General features: G+C 41.9%; 1 protein-coding gene across 2 annotated transcripts in view; it reads right to left on the bottom strand.

Moving 5' to 3' along the window:
- Window positions 1–525: 525 nt before the first annotated feature.
- Window positions 526–22,033, bottom strand: part of DCDC2 (doublecortin domain containing 2) — a 154,553-nt gene continuing 133,045 nt past the window's right edge. The window contains exons 10-12 of one of the 2 annotated variants that reach the window (XM_058667442.1): window positions 21,180–21,280; window positions 4,197–4,499; window positions 526–928 (exon numbers count right to left, since the gene is read on the bottom strand). In XM_058667442.1, coding sequence (XP_058523425.1) covers window positions 824–928; window positions 4,197–4,499; window positions 21,180–21,280 — 509 coding nt within the window. In that variant the 3' untranslated portion in view covers window positions 526–823. The remainder of the gene's footprint in view (window positions 929–4,196; window positions 4,500–21,179; window positions 21,281–22,033) is intronic. The other variant, XM_004593088.3, reaches the window with a different exon arrangement.

The raw sequence follows: 22,033 nt of genomic DNA, 5'->3' as shown, positions 1-22,033 counted from the left end.
ACATAATAACATGAGGAACACAAAGGGATATTATTGATAAAGACTAACTGGGTCAGTGAAAATTCAGAGGATTTTCAGAATTTGCTGTTCAGCCAGCCAGACTTAGTAACACAACAGAATATTCCTTTATCATTCCTTGCTGAGCATGTGTATTAGAGCCACAAGCCTCGAAACCTGGAAGCATGAGCATGTTAAACACAAGTGCTCTGAAAAAAATGCTTCCTCCTTCCATATCGAACACCTTGGACTGCCTGTTCAGTGTGAAGAAGGCAGGGCTTAGCTGAGGAAGAAAAGCGGGAGCAATGTCAGTGGGTTGGGGAAATATTTTAATCTATTTGCTATCTCCAGATTACCTCTGAAACTAAACTGGAATTTCTCCCTCTGAGAGTTGACTGTCTTCAGAAGCAGTGCATTCTTTGCTATTATCAACCCTTTAAGATTCTATGCCTTACATAAGTGCTTCTGAATAACCTACCATCTAATAATTTCATCTGTGAACTTATAGTAAAATACATAAAACAACTGATTCTATGTTTTTATCCTTCTCAAAGACAAGTGGTCAATAATCTCCCAGTATAAACTCTCCTCTGTCCATCCTATTTAATTTTCTTATTTTTAAAAATGTATACCATAAAAGTAAGTCATTTCTCCTTTAGTAGCTGCTAAAGTTTATCTAGTCTTTCAAGTAGGCCTGTAATTTCAAAATGCAGTAGGTAGTATCCAACCATGTTGTCACATTACATTTAGCAATAACTATGCACTTATTATTCAAGTATTGCAATCCTTCAATTTTCTTGTAATCCACATATTTTTAAAAAATCATCTATGCCACGACAGCATAGTCCTTGCTTTGTTCGTTGCTTTCATTTTCTTGTGGACTTGTGATCTTGACTTCTGGCCTTGGTGGTCTTTGAGGGTCTGTATTAGCCTAAAAGGAAAGAGATCAAAGCAAAGACATTTAGTTCTTTAGAAGAAAAATCTACTGAGAAATGTATTACTGAATATTTGATTTGATCGTATGAATGTTCAGCTAAAAGACTCCTCCGGTTCCCTTGGCCGAGTCCACCATGACTCAGTACACATTCTAGTCTCAACACAGTATTTGATGGAAGCCCTTTCTGAGCCCATAACCCATCCTGTGCTCTGCAGGCACACTCCATCTCCCATGCCACAGCGTCACTGCTCTCCCTGGTTTGCTTTATTGCTCTTGGAATTTTTCTTTGAACATTTATCATTTCCAGCTTAGCAGTTTCAGAGACAAAGGACCGAAGTTGCCATCATTCCAACTTTCCTATCCCATTAATCCAGTCCCAGTCCCGAGGACCTTGGTGCCTTGGTTCCCCCAAGTGTCGCAGATTTCACTGCCACCGTGATATGGAATGCTATCGAATATCAGGAAAAGAGGAGCAGGATAGCAAAAAACAAAGTGCATGGGCAGCTTTTCTCCAACAGCAACCACTGTTCAGGTCACTTGGCCTTCTCATGCATTGCTGATGATACTGTCTGCTTGGCAGCTGGTCTTTAAAGCCCTCACTATCTGGAGAACTAAGGAGGATGCACTGGGCTTCAAACTCTGCTCTGTAAAATCCTGGAAGCTCCATGGCCCCCACGGTGGCTCCAGTATGGGGAACAAGGAGAGCAGCTCCAATTCCCACAAACAACCATAATCCACGACGCGTGCATTCAAGGAGAAAAAAAAATACATTCCTGAGACTATGTCTTACTTCATAGTGTTACCTTGTGGAACATCTCTAATAGTGTCTTCACCCAGGCTCAATAAATGTCAACTGATTACTATTTTCTCTGTTTACAGCTGTTCTACAAACGTATCACTTAGTACAAAAACTGCTACATGGGACAAATGCCACATGATAAACTTGTAGCCACACTATAAGAAAAGCATTCTTTTAAAAAACTTATGAATAGATAATAGTTAATTTCATAAAAATCTGGATCTTCATATATTTGAGAAGCTTAAAGTGCAGGAGTACTTCAAAAAGTTCAAAGAAAATGCAATTAAAACACAGGTTTACTTTGGCATGCCAAAAAGTTTGAAACCCACACACATATGAAAGTCCTCAAAAAGATCACAGAAAACACGTATCATGAAAAACACTACGTATGACTTTCAGTTATTCTGTACCAACATACACTTATCTTAACCCCACCTTTCCACAGACCATGGAGAGTGGAATAAAATCCATCAGTATAGGAGTCAAATTTCTTTATGAACGACTTGTCTTAAAGCATTTGCATAATCCCTAAAATGTTTAACTAGTCACATATCAGGCCTGCTCATTTTCATCCCTGTGAATTTGGACTCACTATTTTCTACAGATACCAGCACTTCAGGCTCTTGCTCAATTATATAACTTTGATCTTAACTGATGCCTAATTCCATCAAAAATCTATTTTTCTTCCCTATTTTTAATTCACTTTAGTGGACATAAGAATTACATATATTCATGGTATAATCTTAAAATATACACAGACACACACAGATTATAATGGCTATATCAGTCTAATTAGCCTAGATACTATTTAGCATATTTCCTATTGAGAGAAAATAAAAAAGTTACTCAGGGATTTCGACATATGAGACACATTGTCACTAACTGGAATCCCTGGGCTGTACAAAACAGCTCTCACAATGTCACCCCTTATCTAAGTTAAACTGTGTGTTTCTTGGCCAACAGCTCCAAATCCCCATCCACTACCATTTGTAATCACCATTCTACTCTCTGCTTCTACATGGTTAACCTTTGTAGATTCCACACATAAGTGAGATTATGCATTATTTATTTTTCTGCACCTGGTTTATTTCACTTAACATGATGTCTTCCAGGTCCACTCATGTTGTTGGAAACTATAGGATTATATTTAGAGTTGTATTTATGGAAGACGGAAGGACAAGCAGTCCATTCATTTGTTAAATCTTATTTAGGTCATACATTGAATTAAGCTAGGCCACTGAACAAAATGCATGCTAGGATATTACTATCTGCTCCCAAATAGAAGCATACTTTTATTTCATGCTATAAATTTTCGCCAAACGCTAGTACAACAAAGGTCTTTTTTTTTTTCTTTGATACTTACTGCTGAGTTTGCTAAGTAAACGATACCAGGGACCACACAGATCTATATAAAAAGAAATTCTTACAGAATAAACCAGAGAAAAAATTAAAGTCACTTTGAGAAAAGATGAAATTACAGACACCTTGGGTGTGCTCATTGAAATGTTAAGAATATTCTGTATATGTTGTACAGTTGATTACAAACAACTTTGCACTAGGCATGGAGTCCTAGCCATGAGAGTATTTTTTAAAGAATGATTTATTCTATTTGAAAAGCAGATTTAGAGACAGTGGGAAAGAAAGAGGAAGGGAGGAGACAGCGGGTGAGAGGCAAAGGTTGTCCATCTTCCATCCAGTGGTTCTCTATCCAAATGGCCTCAACAACAAAGGGCCAGGGGTTTCATCTAGGTCTCCCATGTACTCAGGGACTCAAGTACTTGGGTCCCCTTTGGCTGCTTGCCAAGAAATTCAGCAGGGAACTGGATGAGAAATGGAGCAGGCTACTCAGACCAGCAGCCATATGGTCTGCTGGCATCAGAGTCAGTGGCTTTCTCTGTTAAGCCATAATGCCGGCTCCCATGAGACCATCCTGTGCTTCGTCACTGCTCCACTTGTTCTCCTGTATTCAGCCGTTGTTAAATACACAAGTGCTCTATGCAGTGAATGCTTAAATTAACTACTCCATTTTAGGTGAACTAAATAAACTAGAAACTAGGTTTTCATACATCTAGAAAGCCAAGAAGTCCCTTGAGCCATTTGGGGAAAGGGCTAGCAGATGAAGGACCTCTATCTCTCCCTCTGTAACTTGCCTTTCAAGTAAAATAAATAATTTTTTTAAAAAAGAAATCTTTAGAGTACTTTTTTGGAAAATGAGGTAGGAGATAGATGGGTGGACAACAGAACAATAAACATGGACTGTCAGAGAGGGAACTGGCTTTAAGGGGTCAATGAAATGAGTAAATGGTGTTAGAGCTCTCCATTGAAGCCTGATTGGTTTCAGCACAAGTCTTATGTGTTTGAGTAACTCCTGCATTGTGCGCGCACACACACACACACACACACACTCACACACACACACACATATTCTTGTGGGCACACAAGTAGGCACAAGAACAGAAATACCTCCTCGTGTCCATTTCCAGCTCCTTGAGCCTTTCCTTCTTCATCAGCTGCCGGCTGAAGCTCGCTGGTGACCGGCTCCAGCTCCTCCCCATTTTCCTCATCGGTGCCTCTGCTCACGCGCGCGGGAGCTGCCTGCTCCTCACTGGTGTCTGGGATCTCCTCAACCTGCTCGGGGACATCTGCCACCTGTCTCTCGCCATCACCTTCCACATCACCATTCATTCCTGCAAAGTCTTCCTTCTGTCCCTCTTCCTTCGTCATTTTCTCTCCATCTTCTTCCTCATCTACTATTTCTGCTGGCCTCTGGCAGACGGAAAGAAATAATGAATACAAAAAGGAAGGGTAACAGAGACTTTCTATTGTACATTACAACAATATAATAATTACCATAGTCAGGTGAAATTCAAATTTGCATATTTGGCAACACATACGTGCTTCAGTTGACTGAGTACCCACAGAATGACACACTTCAAAAATATCTCCTCATTTAATCCCCACAGCAATCCTGTGACAGGGGTGCTATTTCCACTTTACAGACGAGAAAACCAGGGCACAGACAGCCACGTGTTGAACTCTGGGTTGCAGAAGAGCCAGAATTTGAACTAAGCGTGTGACTCCGGAATGAGTACACATAGCAAACAAAGCTTCACTGTCCTCAGCAGTGTCTAACTGAGCAGATTAATACAAGGTCTTTGCATGGAGAACATGGCCCCCAGCACCAAGGATGAGAACAACGTCACAAGGACATGATCTCAGGGTTTCCAACCACAAGTGTCCAAAGCTTTCCATTGGATGCCTGAGAGAGAGGAAAGCTTATCTCTAAAGGCAAATATTACTGCTTACACACTACATGTGCTCTCTATTAACAAACACAAACACCAAGCATTTTGTCTAAAAGACTTATTTTTATTGGAAAGTCAGATAAATAGAGAGGAGAAGAGGCAGAGAGGAAGATCTTCTGTTGATTCACTCCCCAAGTAGCCGCAACAGCCAGAGCTGTGCCTATCTGAAGCTTGGAGCCAGGAGCTTCTTCTGGATCTCCTATGTTGGTGCAGGGTCCCAAGGCTTTGGACCGTCCTCTACTGCTTTCCCAGGCCACAAGCAGGGAGCTGGATGGGAGGTGAGGATGCCAGGATTAGAACCAGCGCCCATGTGGGATCCCAGCACATGCAAGGTGATGATTTAGCCACTAGGCTACTGCACTGGGCCCCCAACTAAACATTTTTTACTGTGTTTTGGGTATACATAAATCTGCTTTCAAACAGGCAGCAGGAGGTTGAGGTCAGTGTACTGCAGTAATGGGCTAATACTATGATTGTAGCACTGGCATTGCATGTAGGCACTGGTTTGTGTCCTGCCTGCTCCACTTTTGATCCAGCTCCCTACTTATGGCCAGGGAAGCAGTAGATTATGGCTCGAGTCCTTGGGTTCCCTGCACCCATATAGGAGACCCAGGAGAAGCTCCTGACTTCAATCAACTGATCAATCAACTCCAGCCACTGCATCCATTTGGGGAATGAAACAGTAGATGGAAGATTTTTCTCACTGACTCTTCTTCTCCCTGTAAACCTGCCTTTGCAATAAAAACAAATATCTCAAAAATTTATACCTTTAAAATAAAAAATTAAAAAAGAAACAAGAAAAATTATTTTTTAAAGGGTAGCATGAGTTTGAGTCCCAAAATAAATACCTTGGAGAGAAAAACAATTTAGGCTCAATCATGACCAGGCATGTCCCCTAACTTTTGTGAAATTTAGATCCTTAATTTGTAAAATGGAAAGATAATAATAAAACTTCAATGGAGGGTTAAATAAGTTGCAAAAAGTGTCATCATATGGCATATCATAGATCCTTAAATAAACAAAGAAATATCTTTCTCATTTGTTATGATCCATTCTTCTCCAAAGCATATTTCTTCACTGCCATCAATAAAACAACAGTGAGGGTGGAAGGATTTGTCCATGTTAACATCCCAACCTGCCCCTTTCCAACTGACTGATGTACTTGTTGCTTCCACCTCTAGCTCTGTAAAGTGAGGCGCTCAGGTTCAACACACAGCTGGAAAGAGACTCCTTGTAGCTCTTCTTCTTTTTTAAAATTTATGTATTTATTTTCTTCTTTATTTGAAAGACAGAAAGAAACAGTCAGGTAGGCAGCAAGTTCTCATTCAATGCTTCACTTTGCCCGTGCTCACAACAGCCTGGGCTTGGCTTGGCAACGCCAGGAGCCAGGAACTCAACCCAGGTTCCCCACACGGCTGCAGGCATCGTCTGCTGCCTCCCTTGGTTTGCATTAGGAAGCTGGGACAGGGACCAGAGCTGGAGCTCAAACCCAAACACTCCAAAACACAGATGTAGGCGCCCCAAGAGGTGTCTCACCTGCAGTGCCAAATGCTTGTCTCTCCTTTTCTTCCAACTGACAAACTGCTATGAGATCATTAACAGTCTTGCAATATAGCTAACATAACGGTCACATTTGGGGTAGTAAAGAGAGGAGAAAATGTAAATGAAGAGTAAACTGAAAGCTCAGAATAAATTATACATAACATGGCTTTGAAGAAGAGTTAAAATTCTTCTTCTTTGGAAAGAAAGTAAGAAAGCAGTGTGGCAGAGAGATGGAATTTATTTTTTTCCCAAAAAGTTTTAGAAATTTGTGCTTCAAAAAACACAATGAAACAATGTGGAAGCAGTAGCCTCACCCACTATCCTGTAGCCCTTGACCCTTTGTGCCCTAATCAGCTATGTAAAGATCGTCAAAATAAAATTTCAAAAAAAAACCACAATGAAGTGAGTAAAAAGGAAATTCACGTAATGCGTGAAAATATTTGTGAATTATATACCTGGTATGCAACAACAACCAGAAATTTAGAAAACTCAGCCCAACAACAATAAAACAATAACCATAATCATAAATTGGCAAAGAATTTGAATAATGATTTCTCCAAAGAAGATATACAAATGGCCAATGAGTACATTAAAAAATACTTAACATCACTAGTCATTAGTGAAAAGAAAATCAAAATTACCACAGATTCTAGACCAAACCCACTAGGGTGGCCACTATCAAGAAACAAAAACAAACAAAAGTAAAAAATGAAAAGTGTTCGAGAAGCATTTGCAGAAATACCATTGTGTGTGGTCAGTGGGAATGTGAAATCGTACAGTCATGTTGAAAATAGTGTGGTATCTCCTTGAAAATGGAAAAATAAAATTCTATATAGCCTATCGATTTCACTTCTGAGTATTTGCCTACAAGAAATGAAAATAGAATCTTGAAGAGATATTCTGCACAATGACTTAAACTATGGGTGCAACCCAAGTGTTCAAAGCAGATAATGGATGAACAAAATGTGGTGTGTACATATAATGGACTATTATTCAGTCTTGAAAAGCAAAGAGATTCTGATAAAGACTCCAACACAGATGAGCCCTGAGGGCATCAGGCTGATCAAAATAAGCTACTTAGAGGAAGGCAAATAACGGAAAGAGGCGGAGACTTCAAAGTGGCTAAACAGAGATGCCCAGCATTCTCCCTCTTCCTCCACCTAGAAGACCTGAGGCAGTAAGTATATGCTGGCCTCCCAGGGTGAGTGTCCGAGAAAGGGGACAGGAGTTCAGTAAGGGAATACTGGACCCAGGGACAGCAGCACAGGGAAACAAGTGAGTCAACCCACACCGTCCGTGGCCAGGGGAGATCCCTGCCACAGCACAGCCTAACCAAATGAGTACCTTTGGCAGGCAGTCCCCGCTAGAGAGAAATCCAGACACGACAGACCAGGAGCTCAGGAAGGAGAGCCACCTGGAGAGCTCATAGCTGCTTTGTTTCAGAGATAGAAGTCATATTGCTTCTTCCCCCTCAACCTCGGAACACAGCCTACTGTGGTGGCAGCGTGGCACCGCCTGGAGAAAGGCAGGAGGCAGATAGAAGCTCTCACATCCTTTCCCCCTAGACACCCCACAGACATTCTCACACTCTGACAAGGAGGACTGAGCCTCATGGGTCTAACTGGGTCGAGCAGAGCAAGGGCAATCTCAACACACAATCCACACAGCACTCTCCCTTTCAAGGGACAATCAGGCCAGTGCAGGTAGGAGATCTGGCCCACAGGGCCCCGGAATTTTGAGGAAAATAAAGTGGATAAACCTCTAACCAGACTTGAAAAAAAGAAAGAAAGAAATAGAGAAAAAAACTCAAAGAAATAAAATTACAGATGAAAAAGGGGAAAAGGAAACATTACAACTGACACCTCTGAAATTTAAATAAGGCATAAGAAATACCACAAAGAAACATATGCTAATAAACTGGAAAACCTTGAAGAAATGGATAAATTCCTGGATTCATATAACATATCAAGATTAAATCAAGAAGATATAGAAAACCTGAATAGACTCATAACAAGCAATAAGGCTGAAGCAGTAATCAAAAGTCTTCCATCAGAGAAAAGTCCAGGATCTGATCGTTTTACTACGGAATTCCACAAACATTTAAAGAGCAAGGAGCTCAAATACTCTTCCAACTACTCCAATCATTTTGGACACAACAAAATCCTGTCAAATTCTTTTCATGAGGCCAGACTTACTTCCATATCAATTCAAAAAACACAGCGCAAAAGGAAAACTATAGACCTACATCTCTCATGAACACTATAAAAAAAATTCTCAACAAGATACTAGCAAACCGAATCTGAAATCATATGAAAAATATCATATATCACAATAGAGTTGAATCTATCCCAGAAATCTAAGGTTGGACATTCACAAATCAATAAGCCTCATAAATCACACATCAAGAGAATAAAAAAACAAAAACCACAGTCATCTCAACAGATGCAGAGAAAGCATTCAGCAAGACTGAAAACCTCTTTATGATAAAAAAAAAACATAAATTAGGTATAGCAGGAACATTTATCAAAATTATAAAGGCCAATATCATATTGACTGAGGGAAACCTGAAAGCATTTCCTCTCAGATCTGGAACAAGACAAGGATATCCACTTTTGCCACTCAATATAGTACTGAAAGTTTTAGCAAGAGAGAGCGCAATTAGGAGAGAGAACTAAACGTCATCAAAAATGGAACAGAGGATTGTGCATGTCCTCACATGACATGATGTTATCCACAGAAAAACTTCAGCACTCCACCAAAAAGCTACTAGAATTTGTAAACTAATTCAGTAAAGTTGAAGGTGACAAAATATATCCCCCAAAAGTAGCATTTTTGCATGCTAGTGATGAATTCACAAAAGAATAAATCAAGAAACAAATCCCATTCGCAACAGTTACAAAAAAATCAAATATCTATGAATAAATTTAAGCAAAGAAGTTCAAAGTCTCTACAATGAAAATTATCAAACATTGATGAGAGAAATCATCAATGGACACAAAAAAATGGAAAGACATTCACTGCTCATGGAGTGAGTCAATCAATATCATTAAAAAGTCCATACTACCTAAACAAATCTACAGATTTCATGCAATCCCTGTCAAAACACCAATGGCAGTTTTTACAGACTTAGGAATAAAACTAATTCTAAAATGCATATTGAGTTACAAGACACAGAATATTCCAAATGTCTTGAATAAGAAAAATCAAGCTGAAGGCATCACATACATTATCTTAACAGCACAGCACACTGCTGGGCACATCAGCTGTCTCCTCTCATGACCACAGGGAGCAGTGCTCACTGTGGCTGCCGAACATAACCACATGGTTATGGACCGATGCATGGTTCTATCCAGAGAAAACACATAATTCTAAGTAGGATTTCTACTGACTGTACATGGATTTACACTATCCTTAACTCAAAGCTTGTTGATCATACCACCACGAGCCATGGCAGTGTACATTAGGGTTGTACCTGGAACAGAACATAACAAACTCTCAGAAACACTATGGCACCAATGGCCAGTGAGAGAATAAATTTCTCTAGATGACAGTCATCTTCCCTTTGCTGATTTGTCACCCAGATGGCCACAGGAACCAGGGCTGGACCAGGCTGAAGCCAGGAGCCTGGAGCCTCACAGCGGCTCCCACAGGGTAATAGGGTCTCAAGCCATGTTTCTTTGCCCTCTTAGGAGGATTTACATGGAGAGATGGGAAATGCAGCAGGCAGGACTCGAGCTGATATTCCCATATGTGATGCTGGCATTGCAAGCAGTGGCTCAATCCACTGCACAATTCCTTCATCAAATTTCTTTTTAAATTATCTCTGAAAATCAGACCATTGTTTTGATCGTTACTATGTCTAAACTTGCTTATTCAGAGCAACTTTTCATTTTATGTAGCATTTCTTAATTAAAGTGAAAGACTCATAATAAAAATGGAAAACCTAACTGTAATTGTTCAGGAATCTAGATATGGTTCTTATTACAAGTACTTGCCAAAGGCTATTAAAATGATTATGCCTAAGTGAGAAAACAAAAAGCTTTTCTTTCTTGACATCTGCATTTATGTATTCCTAGGAACCATAGGTAATATTGTGGCTTTTTTTTGGTTTTATATGTATGTTAATCTTACCTCTCTTTAATTTCCAAATACATATGCTTATTTATTGTACTTTCAATGCAAAGAGCTGGTATCCAGCTTAATCTCTTTTTAAGAAAAAGGACACCAGGTCGTAAATCAAAGTTCTGTGATCAGCACCATCACCAACACTACTAACAAGCAGTGCTATGCTTTCATCGCATTACTGCTATTAAGCTTTCCAATACAGCTATTTCAGGATTCATAAAATGAAGCTACAACTTGCTACCTCAAAGAAATACGAGATTATGGTAATCAAGTATCAATTTGATCAGTTTCAATAAGATAGCAACAGTTAAAAGACTTATGATTCTTTAAAATATCCTGAATTTAGAATGAGAATTATTATCACTACAGTACTACAATTCAGGGCAAAACAAATGTTGCTATGACAGATCTGTAATGAATAAATGAAAAGCAATGTGCTTTTTGGTATAATCTCCTTTGAAGTGGGCATTAAATTATTAAAGATGTTTCCAGTGTGGACATCAATCACATCATCCCCACAAGGATCACTGGATTCTACTCCCACACACAGAAATAAAATTCATACCATGGTGAGGGTCTGCTAGGGAGGAGGGGGCCCTCCTGCCTCCAGCGGGCAGGTGTCCACACAAGTCAGGAGTTCTTCCTTGATGGAAACAAGGAGTAGGCTGCACACTTGCCTAACTCCCTTATTTGCTCTCACTGCAGACACACCACTCAGAACCAACAGCAGCCTGGCAGGCAGACTCACAGGGGAGAACTGACTAGGTGTCAAGGCTGACTCTGCCTCCCTCCCTGCGGAAGCCACTTCTCATACAGTTCTGGAGATGGTTTCATGCCCAGGGATGGCGCTGGGGAGGGCCAGGACAACACTGGAGTCTGCTGGTGGCTGTGATAGTAAAGATCAACCCCCAATGCTAAATGCACTATGCAGAATGAAGAAGTGGTGTCACTCCAGAGGAAAGGCAGGGTCACTTCAGCCCAGGACAGAGGACCTGCCTTGCCTTGCCTCACAGTGCCCCAGAGGATCTGAGGATGCTAAGGACCTAGTGAAGTTGTGTGCTAAAAACTGAGCTGACTCCACACACATGAGTTATAATCGTTATTTCACAGGCCACTGAATGGACAGAGGTGAGAAGGGGTCTGATGGAAACTCTAGTATGCAGTTCGCACTACTGAAATTATTATCCAGCCAGATACAGAGAGCACTGTTCCTTCCTAATCTCATTCACATGGGCGGGGGGGGGGGGGGGGGGAAGCAATGCCAAGATACATAGTGACTGTCTTGCCCTGATCAGTTAACAGCAAAAATGCAGCCTGATGCCCAACTTCTGGTCTAGAGTGATGGTTGATCTGATTTACATAAGCTAATCACATTCAGTCCTAGTTACATTTACTCTGCTTCTAAGATCGCTAGCACACATTTTTCCCACTAGATTTATCATACAATCAATAGCTTCGGTCTGTCTGCTTCTGAACTGCCATCTAGTTTTAAGAGTGACACAAATACGCTCACAAGATCCTAAACAAAAATGACTTCTCAAATTAGCACGCACACCTGACTGACACTGGACTCTGCCTTTAGTTGGGATGACAGGTTGGCAGGCGCCAGTTAGGGGGTCTAATCATGGCAGACATGGAGAGGGCATCTTGCACTTCACAAAGCACTTTCAGATACAGCTTCTCATTTCATCTTCTCATCCTGTAGGCAGCTGTAACTATCTCTGTCACAGAGAATGGGAAAGTGTATCAGGAAAAGACAAACAACTGGCCATGATTTTTATGGCTGGTGAGACGCAATGTCTATCTGTACCACACAAACATACATACATACATACATATCCACACTGAAGGTCATTGGTCCTGGAGAGTTGCAAATCTGGTCACCACAGTAACCAGGAACCTGGATAAGGCCGGCTTCTATCTATAACTAATAGACGAACATGCAGGAGACCTGGGCCAGGAGGGCCCCATGCCTGCTTCTTCCCTCCTCACTCGATCTTGTCTGTTTCTTTCTAGCAGACATGGTATTTAAAGGCTCATTCTGCTCCCTGCATAGTGTCCTTCTGATCTGTTCAGATTGATTTACTGGTACTGAATCAACGACAAATCCCACTTTCTCAGCTTAGGCTCAAATCTAATCCCCTCCCACACCACTGAAGTCTTAGCTCAGTACCTCAGAATGTGAATGTTTGGAAACATGGTCTTTAAAGAGGCAATAAAGTCAAGATGAGATTATTGGGGTGGTCCTCATCAGAAATGGTTGCTTTCATCACTGGGGAAGAGGAGATTCAGACACAAATTCACACAGGATGCCTCGGGAGACACTTACCCTGACAACTACTGGATCTCAGACTCCCATCCTCCAAGACGACTGTGAGGACATGGCCTGGCAAACACAGGCAGTCTCCAAGCACCACTACCCCCACCGCCACATCACTCATCTTCATGTTCCCTCATACTCACTCTCTACCATCCCCTTCATTTCCAAAAGACAAAGGCAAGTGGGTTCCTTAACAGAGAAAAGAGGACTGGCTGGGTGTAGCAGTTATAGGAGACCCAGCCCAGCTTGAGTCCCCCACCCACGCAACACCCTTATGTATACTATTTCTGCATCTTCACACGGAGTGATTGGACCCCTACTATCAGAACCACTCCTACCACCATCGCTACCATCACACCATGAAACTATCTTGGCTCCCTCCAGCCACTCTCTACCTGTGACTACATTTAACATTTTGAACACAAGTGCAATGGATCTCTTTTAACATATAATATGAAAATGGTGAACATAAATTTCCATTTCATAGATGTCTCAAAAAATTCTTGGGTTGACTATGGGAAGGAACAAACATCAGTGTGGGTTCCATGGAGCATTCAAGATGGCTCTTAAAGCAAAGGAGCAGCAATGTGAGGACACAGCAGCAAGAAGCCAGACACATGTAGTTCCTCAAACCTGTGCACTGAGAAGCATGGACCACGGGGCAGGCTCCTGCCACTCAGCACGCTCCAGGCTGCTGGTAATAGGGTCCACACACCTCAACTATCGGACTGTATTTACATTAACCTCACCATGATTACTTTGAAAAAAGCTACTACTAGCATTCCCATTGACAGAAAAGGAAACTGCAGCAGAGATAGTTAGGTGAACTTGTCCCAAACTTCATAGGATTTGAATTCCTTTTTGACACTTGAACTGCATTACGTATTGCCCAAAATAACGAGTGTGTGGAACAAGGGAATAGCTCAATATTAACCCAGTGACAGTTGTGTTCAGCCTAGTGTCCTCTGCACCAGGACCCCCTCATCACCTGGAGAGTGCATTTAGTGTAGATCCTGGAGATGATAAAGCTTATGAGCTCCAGGTAATATTCATGTATCACACAGTAGGATCACAGATTGTTCGCTTCATAAAAAAATAATTTTTGGTTAAAAGTTCTCATTATAGGGCCCGGCGGCGTGGCCTAGAGGCTAAAGTCCTCGCCTTGAGTGCCCCGGGATCCCATATGGGAGCCGGTTCTAGTCCCGGCGGCTCCACTTCCCATCCAGCTCCCTGCTTGTGGCCTGGGAAGGCAGTCGAGGACAGCCCAATGCTTTGGGACCCTGCACCCGCGTGGGAGACCCGGAGGAGGTTCCTGGTTCCCAGCTTCGGATCGGCGCGCACCAGCCCGTTGCGGCTCACTTGGGGAGTGAATCGTCGGACGGAGGATCTTCCTCTCTGTCTCTCCTCCTCTCTGTATATCTGCCTTTGTAATAAAATAAATAAATCTTAAAAAAAAGTTCTCATTATAATAATGCCATAGGGGAAAATGCCTTTTTAAATGAAGGCTGCACTTAATCTTTAAAACTATGAATGTATTAAAAGTTTAGAAGAAAATAGAAGGCCCAACTGTCAGCTTGGCCCTAAAGATAGTTTTACAAGATTGACTGTACTTACATCATCATGCCACTGATTATTAATCAATGTCATAAAAAAAGAAACACACTACTTGAGAAGCAGTAATGACATATTTTTTTTTTACTATTTGTGCAGTCCTTTCCCCTAACATTGAGGTCAAACTTCAGTTGATCTGTGACTAAGATTTTAAGAGCAACAGAGAAAACATGTTTCCTGAAATTTCAGGAGTCCCTACCTAGGATTAATAATGGTGTAACACTAGTCTATACAAAGCATATTCAGATTTATCTGGAGTCAAAGGGGGCTATTCATTCTACTTGACTTGAAACACCCATTGAATTCATGTGCATAAGAGTACAAGGGGACCAGCGATTTAGCACTTCTTGCAATGTAGCATCCCATATCTGAGAGGCGGTTCAAGTTCCAACTGCTCCATTTCTAATACAACTCCTTGCTAATGTGCCAGAGGCAGCAGCACAGCATGGCTGAAGTACCTGGCCCCTGCTACCTATACAGCAGACCAGCATGGAATTCCTGGCTCCTGGTTTCAGCCTTGCCTAATCCCAGCCACTGCAGTCATTCAAGGAGTGAACCATTAGATGGAAATTAATCAATTAATCTCTCTGTGTGTCTCACACACACACACACACACACATGCACGCGTACATACATACACCCCTCCCTTTGTTTCTCCCTCTATCATTGTACCTTTCAAACAAATAATATTTTTTACAAAAGAAGAAGGAGCAGGAGAAGAGTATAATAAGGATTTCACAAGTCAGTTGAATTTAAATGGTCCCAGGCTCACAGGCTCTCTGGTTTAAGTCCAGGGTGCAGCCATATTAATGGATATATCACACATATGTATTATAACATGTATGTACTTAAACAGAAAGCTTTTCTAAGACAATTCTGACTTTGACCTTTTGAGAAAGCACTTTCATCATAGGAAATTACTTTAAATGCTTACTAGGAAACCTACATCATATTTTCTTCCTAACCTAATACCAGTATTGTCATTTTGTATGCATTTTGCCTGAATCTGCCTACATGCATATCTTGCTACTGAGTCTATAACTGGCAATTTCAGAAAATGGCAGATATCTATGGCAAAATGAAAAATGTCTGCTAGCTGCTACCCTGGCTTCATCCGAGCAGGAACAACACCAGTATTCAGGTTTTCTAGAGAATACGTATGCCATTACTGAAGTTAACCGGGGACTCTCAAGTATTAAGGGGAAAGAAGGTGGAATACAGAAATCACATGAAAATAAGCCACAGAATATCAAAAGCATCTATTATTCAGAATGTGTTTCCACAGACAGATGGGACTGCCCAGATGAATTGCCCTTTTAGGCTCATATCATGCTTCTGACAGTAACAGAAACACTGCAACCCAGAAACAAGGAGTAGCACCTGCATAGACACAAAAGCTAATGCCTAGCCTGCCCCAGAATCCCGGAAGTAAATGCCTGTATTTCTTATGTTGACATCAGAATTCCTGAAGGATACATTTTTATGTTTAAGACCTTTTCCATCTGAAATAACAACCCAAGTTAAAAAGATTGTATAGTCAAGAGCCTCTAACTAACCTTTCCACCTCTCCTCATTCCCACCTACTCCCCATTCTCTCTCACCAAAATATAGTGGATGGAGAAACTTGAGATCAGAACCAATAAAAATGAAAAGGTTCTCTGGCATGCCCATTCCTGCACCAGGAGTGTGGGGAAATGTGTGGATCTGTTACAGGTTGGGGGACTGAATGTTTCCATGCATTTTGTGTTCAAGAACAGGCTGGGGGGTTGAAAATACAGAAGTTATCACACCCATTTTTATTTCTGTTCCCATGGAAACTAAAATCATCTCCTACCCAAGTTGAATGAGGTGTTTTGAAATAATCAGTTTCAATTTTTCATAATAGCTAAGTACTGCTTTTTGTTTTCAGCTTTCAGAGGCTTATTTTCACAAAGAAAGAAGAGTTTAGATTTGCTCTGAAGGCACAAAAACCTACATAGAGTGGCTATATTCAGAGATCTGATCATATACAAAAAGAAGTGGCATGGAGTTTTAATCAAACTCTGCTAGAAGCTGGCTCACATGGGCCCTTTTAAGTCCTACAAGTTCCCAGGAATGGCATTCACATGGGAACCTGAAAACCTCCGCTTTTGGCATGGGGCTACTGAGTCATCATCCTCCACTGATGTGCGCACTGTGCAAGTCACAGTCAGGGCAGGCATTTGGGGCAGCAGTCAGGGCGCCACCTGGAATGCCTAAATCAGAGCCCGGTCTAGAGTCCCAGTTCTCCTCCTGACTCTGCCTTCCGGATAATGCGCATCCATGAGACACCAAGTGATGACTCCAATGGCTGGGTTCCTTCTACACACTTGAGAGAAGCTCTTGGTTTCAGCCTAAACCATCTCCAAAGAGTGCAGACTTTCGTATGACGAACTGGAGGATTCAGAAGGTGTCTGTCTTTCTCCCATCTCTCTCTCTTCCTGTTTCCTCTTAGATTCCTCCTTAATACCTCCCTTCCCTTTCCCCTTATTTTGTCTCCTTCTGTCTCTAAAAACATTTTTTTAATTTATTTTATTTTTATTGGAAAGGCAGATTGACAGAGAGAAGAAAAGACATCCACTGGTTCACTCCTCAAGTGGCCACAAGGGTCAGAGCTGAGCTGATCCAGAGCCAGGACCAGGAGCTTCCTCCAGGTCTCTCACATGGCTGCAGGGTCCCAAGGCTTTGGACCATCCTCTACTGCTTTTCTGGGCTACAAGCAGAAAGCTGGGTGGGAAGCAAAACAGCCAAATCACAAACTGGCTCCCATATTAGACCCTGGCAAGCCAAGGTGATGAATTTAGCCACTGAGCCACCACACTGGGACCCACCCCCCAAAAAAACCATTATTTTAAAAAGTATCATAGTACACTCAAACCTTATGCCAAGAAAATAGATGTGTTCTGGCCTCTTCAACTGCAAATGAGAATGTGAACATTCTTTATTGGTCCCATAGGTTTGGAAGCAGCAGTAGGTCCATCATCAGCAACATCTCTAACTAATGAAAAGAATGTGTACTTCATGACATCGTCTTCTTTCTCAGCTGGAATTAGTCCATAATGTCCCATCACACACACATGCAAATATACACACATACACAAACACACATGCTGAATGGTTGAATCAGGGCTACCAAGGATAATGAAGGACCTGAAATTTACCCTACTTGCAAGCAACCCTAACATGTTAGCTTGCTCCAGCTTTTTGGATGCTGGCAGAAGACATGAACCATGGACATGAACATGAACCATGAACATGAACCATGAACATGAACCATGGGGTCAGAAACAAAGGACCCCACTACTCATGGTAACAGCAGTGGCCAGAATATCAGCATTTATACCTAAGGCCCCATCCCTGTAAGGCAAGAACATAAGGACGGTGTAATATACACATGGTTTGCATTTCCCAGGACTTAGGGAACTCCAATCTCTTTTATAAAAATATCTGTATTTTGGTAAAAGATAACTTTAAGTCAAAATGAATCATTTAAGCCTGTCTTCGGTGTGCACTTCTCTGGCATCAAATAGTTTACAACGAGCAGTAAGCCAGCCTGAGCTTTGTAGGAGATGGTACAGTTACTATCCTGGACAGTAAGCACACCTGGTCTTCGCCCCAGAGCATGGTGTCTCAGCCTCAGCCCTGCTGATACTCGGGGCTGGGTAACTTCACTGCAAGGGTCAGCACATGCATCTCAAGACAGACAGAAGCAACCCCACCAGACCCACGAGATGCCAATCACCCTCTCCTGTTGCAACAACCAAAGTGTCCCCAGAAACTGCCAACCCTCCCCTTGCAGGCAGACTCACTCCCAGTTGAGGATGATTGTTCCAGAGGGGGCAATTATCTTTTTCAGTGTTAAGGCAGTCAGGGGCTCCCATCCCAAGATGTGCAGAAGCATAGGAGCCAGCCTCCGATGATGGGGGCTCAGACAGGGCTATCTTTGTAAGAGGCTGAACAACCTAAACAAACAAAACATAACATTTACACACACACACCCTTCATGTACCTTTGACTAAAACCACAACAAGGGATATTTATGACAAGAAATTATGACTCCCAGCCAACAGTCCAAGAGTCAGCCAAACAGAGTATAATGATAACACTTCCTGTCTCATGCTGGGATTTTTCCTTCCCTGGTTCATAACTGGCTTTATTTTCCCACTGGCCACTCTGCCCTGCTTTGAAGTTGGACCTACTTTCAAATCTCATGCAAGCGGTGGGAATGCCCAGCCCACGGGACGTATAATGCCCACAGAATCATCTGGTCTGGTCCTGCCAAGGTAACACAGGCAGGACTTGAAATTCAATAAATCTCTAGCATGCCAACTTTTAAGCTGATACTTTTGCATGGTCCACAGATGCTGTTATCCAAATGGCTCATGGCAGAAAAATAAAGGATCCCCACCCCTGAGAGAAGACAGCAATAGAATGTAAATTATCCAACCTACAGGAGCTTACTTCCTCTTGACACTTAAATATAAAATGAGAATGATCAAATCTACCTTATGGGGTTATAGGTACTTACTAAATGATAGCTATTGGTTGCTATAGGTATTGACTGGGTTGTGATCCAGGAACACCCTTCCTATAATGAACCTAAGATGGACAGGTTTGATTCTGTCTCCTCCCCCCAATCACTCAGTTTCTTGCTATGCTTAATGTCACCAGACCATAAGGAGAATGCTCTAAGATGTGACCACTTAAACACCATGCGCCAAATATACCAGGCAGTCCCAATTCCATGAACAAAGCAGTCAAGGAAGGGGGCACCTCTGATCTTCTCTTGCTTGGCTTTGTTTCTTCTGAGTTGACATCAACTGGCTGACACAGTCTAGTTTCTGCCAGTCTATTTCTCAGCCACTCTTGTGGGCTAGTGTTTTAATAAGCTAGCACTCACAAGTCAAACAGGACACCAGGCTCTGCAGACATGAAGCAGAGCTGTTCCAGTATTATCAGTTCTCCCTGCCTTAGCAACATAAAAATTGATTTAAAAAAAATACCCGTCACATACCTGTCACAGATGCTACAAGTTGTTAATACGTGATTAATACAGAAACGTCTCTTTTTGTTAATAATGCTATGATTTTTCTCTTGCTATCTGGCATTTTGACTTGGGAATATAAATTAGTCTTGGTTTTTGCAGCTGTTAGATATTGCATATAAGTGATGACTACTCTTTTTGTCTTAAAATGTAATATTTAATTATAGCTTTAACAGAAGACTTAAAATTTCATTTTCCCTCGGGAAAAAATAATAACCATAACTGGAGTTTATGAAAAGCTATTAGTTATAGCTAATCCTTGATAACAAATAGGATTTTTTAAATCGGTGTGATTTTTAGCACCTTGGGTTCATTGGGAAGACAATGCTTGCAGAAAACGCTTGTGGAATGGTCAAACAGCAATGGCCCTGCAACACTGTTAAAGGCAAATACAATTGAGAAGATCATCTGTAGAATTCACTGGATTGTGAAATTTGCTTTTAGAAAAGGAAATATCACATAATGGGCAGAGGACAAGTGGCAATTCCCAGTGTCTCCTTGTGGTTCTCCTGCGTGTGAGGTTAGCGTTTCCTGCTCACACAGACTCCAATCCGCCACTAAGAACTGTGAGAATGCTTATTAAATTACATGTCAGAAGTTGACTTCTATCTCTTGCATCACCTAGCCAGAAGGAACATGACTCAATCCCTTCTATAAGTGCACGTGAGTGTGTCCACAAGTACAGTGTTTCACAAGGTACAGTGTCCCACTGACCCAGGAGAGAACATCAATACTCGCATAACAAATATTTAAGTTGCACCTAAATAAGCAATCCCATTATGAAAAACAAATTCCAACCACAATAATTTCCAGGACTCTCGAAAATGCCATGACACTTAAAAAAAAAAAAAAGAATGTTTTACTAAATGAAAATTTTTTTTTTCTTGATAAAAACTTTTAGCCAACACTCTGGTTTTAAACTTCCTGTTTCCGTGCACCCCATTCTAACTTTGCCCTATCTTGCTCTTCGGTGTCACACTAAAGACATGCCAGTTCCCATGCCGACAAGACTCAGTCCTGATGCTCGTTCCTCTGGGGATATTAGGAAGAATTAAAGGATGCTCTACTTTTTTGTGTTTGAAAGACCATGGTGGGTGGGGGCGGGGAGCTCCAACCACGGGCTCACCATGCCAACACCAGAAATGGCTGGGGCTGAGTCAGTCAGAAGTCAGAATCCAAGAACTCAATATGGGTTCCACGTGCCGGTGGTAGGGACCTACCCACATGAGCTGTCAACTGCTGCCTCCCAGAGTCTGTGCTAGCAGGAAGTTCACATTGACTCACACCTAGTTACTCTGATGTTCAATACGGGGCTCAGGCATCTTAACCATAATGCTTAATGCCTACCCTGGTTTTCTTCTTTATAAGACGTAGTCACATGGCACCTGAGAGGGTTTCACTAATACAAATACAGAAGCAGCAGATAGCACAGAACCTGAAAGAAATCAGTTTATGCTTATGCTTGAAGGTAAGAAGATTACCTGATCAACTGGAACCTCCACCTGAGTATCCTCATCCTCTTGAACTTCTGCTGCCCCCCTCATTTCGGACCGCTCAGCTCCAGCTTTGAAAATGCCTTCATCTGTTATTGGGAGACAAAGCACGGGGTAAAAATCAAAATCCAATTGCGACATCGTGTGGCTGAAGGCTGACATTACAGGCAAACGACTTGCAAGCATCATTTCTTTGGTAGGCAATTCTGACAGGATTCGGGGAGTCCCGCCCTCCACACAGAGGCCTGCAGTTCTTCTTACATTGGCACGGACCAAAACAAGGCTGACCCAGCGGAACAGGCCTCTGTCCCAAACTGCCAATCACCCTATTAGTGCCAACTTAATAGCATCGCCTACTCCAGCACTGAGAGGGGGAATAACTTCGCAATTAGCATCTGGGTTCTCCCCTCTTGTCCACAAAACAGCAATGTCACATGGTACCTTCCATGAGAGTGACACACAACTGAGGAATTCCAACTGGACTCAGATCAAAGTTAGTTTTCTACATCAGAACCGTGAAGCTGACGTCCTCATCTCACACACATGCAAAAATCAATGTCACTGATTTTACAGATTTCCACAAGATCTTCACAACCTCTGATGCCGAATCCTCAACTATAAAATGTGACCCACATCTCCAAGACTTTCGATGAGGCTCTCAGGAAATGCTGTTTTCCACACTTGAAGTAGTTTTAACGTCTCCCCTCAGCCTTCTCTCTGTAGGCCACACAATCATTTGTCATTCTATCTGCTTGCCTCGAGACAGGTTTAACACTTCAGCCACCCTCACAGATGTTTCCTCTGTCCACTTTTTAAGGTTCCCCAGGTCTGGAGATTGTACC

Source organism: Ochotona princeps, chromosome 1 (assembly GCF_030435755.1).
Source record: "Ochotona princeps isolate mOchPri1 chromosome 1, mOchPri1.hap1, whole genome shotgun sequence".
Taxonomy (NCBI): domain Eukaryota; kingdom Metazoa; phylum Chordata; class Mammalia; order Lagomorpha; family Ochotonidae; genus Ochotona; species Ochotona princeps.
Note: the sequence above shows the minus strand (reverse complement) of the source record. Positions and strands in the feature narration are given on the sequence as shown.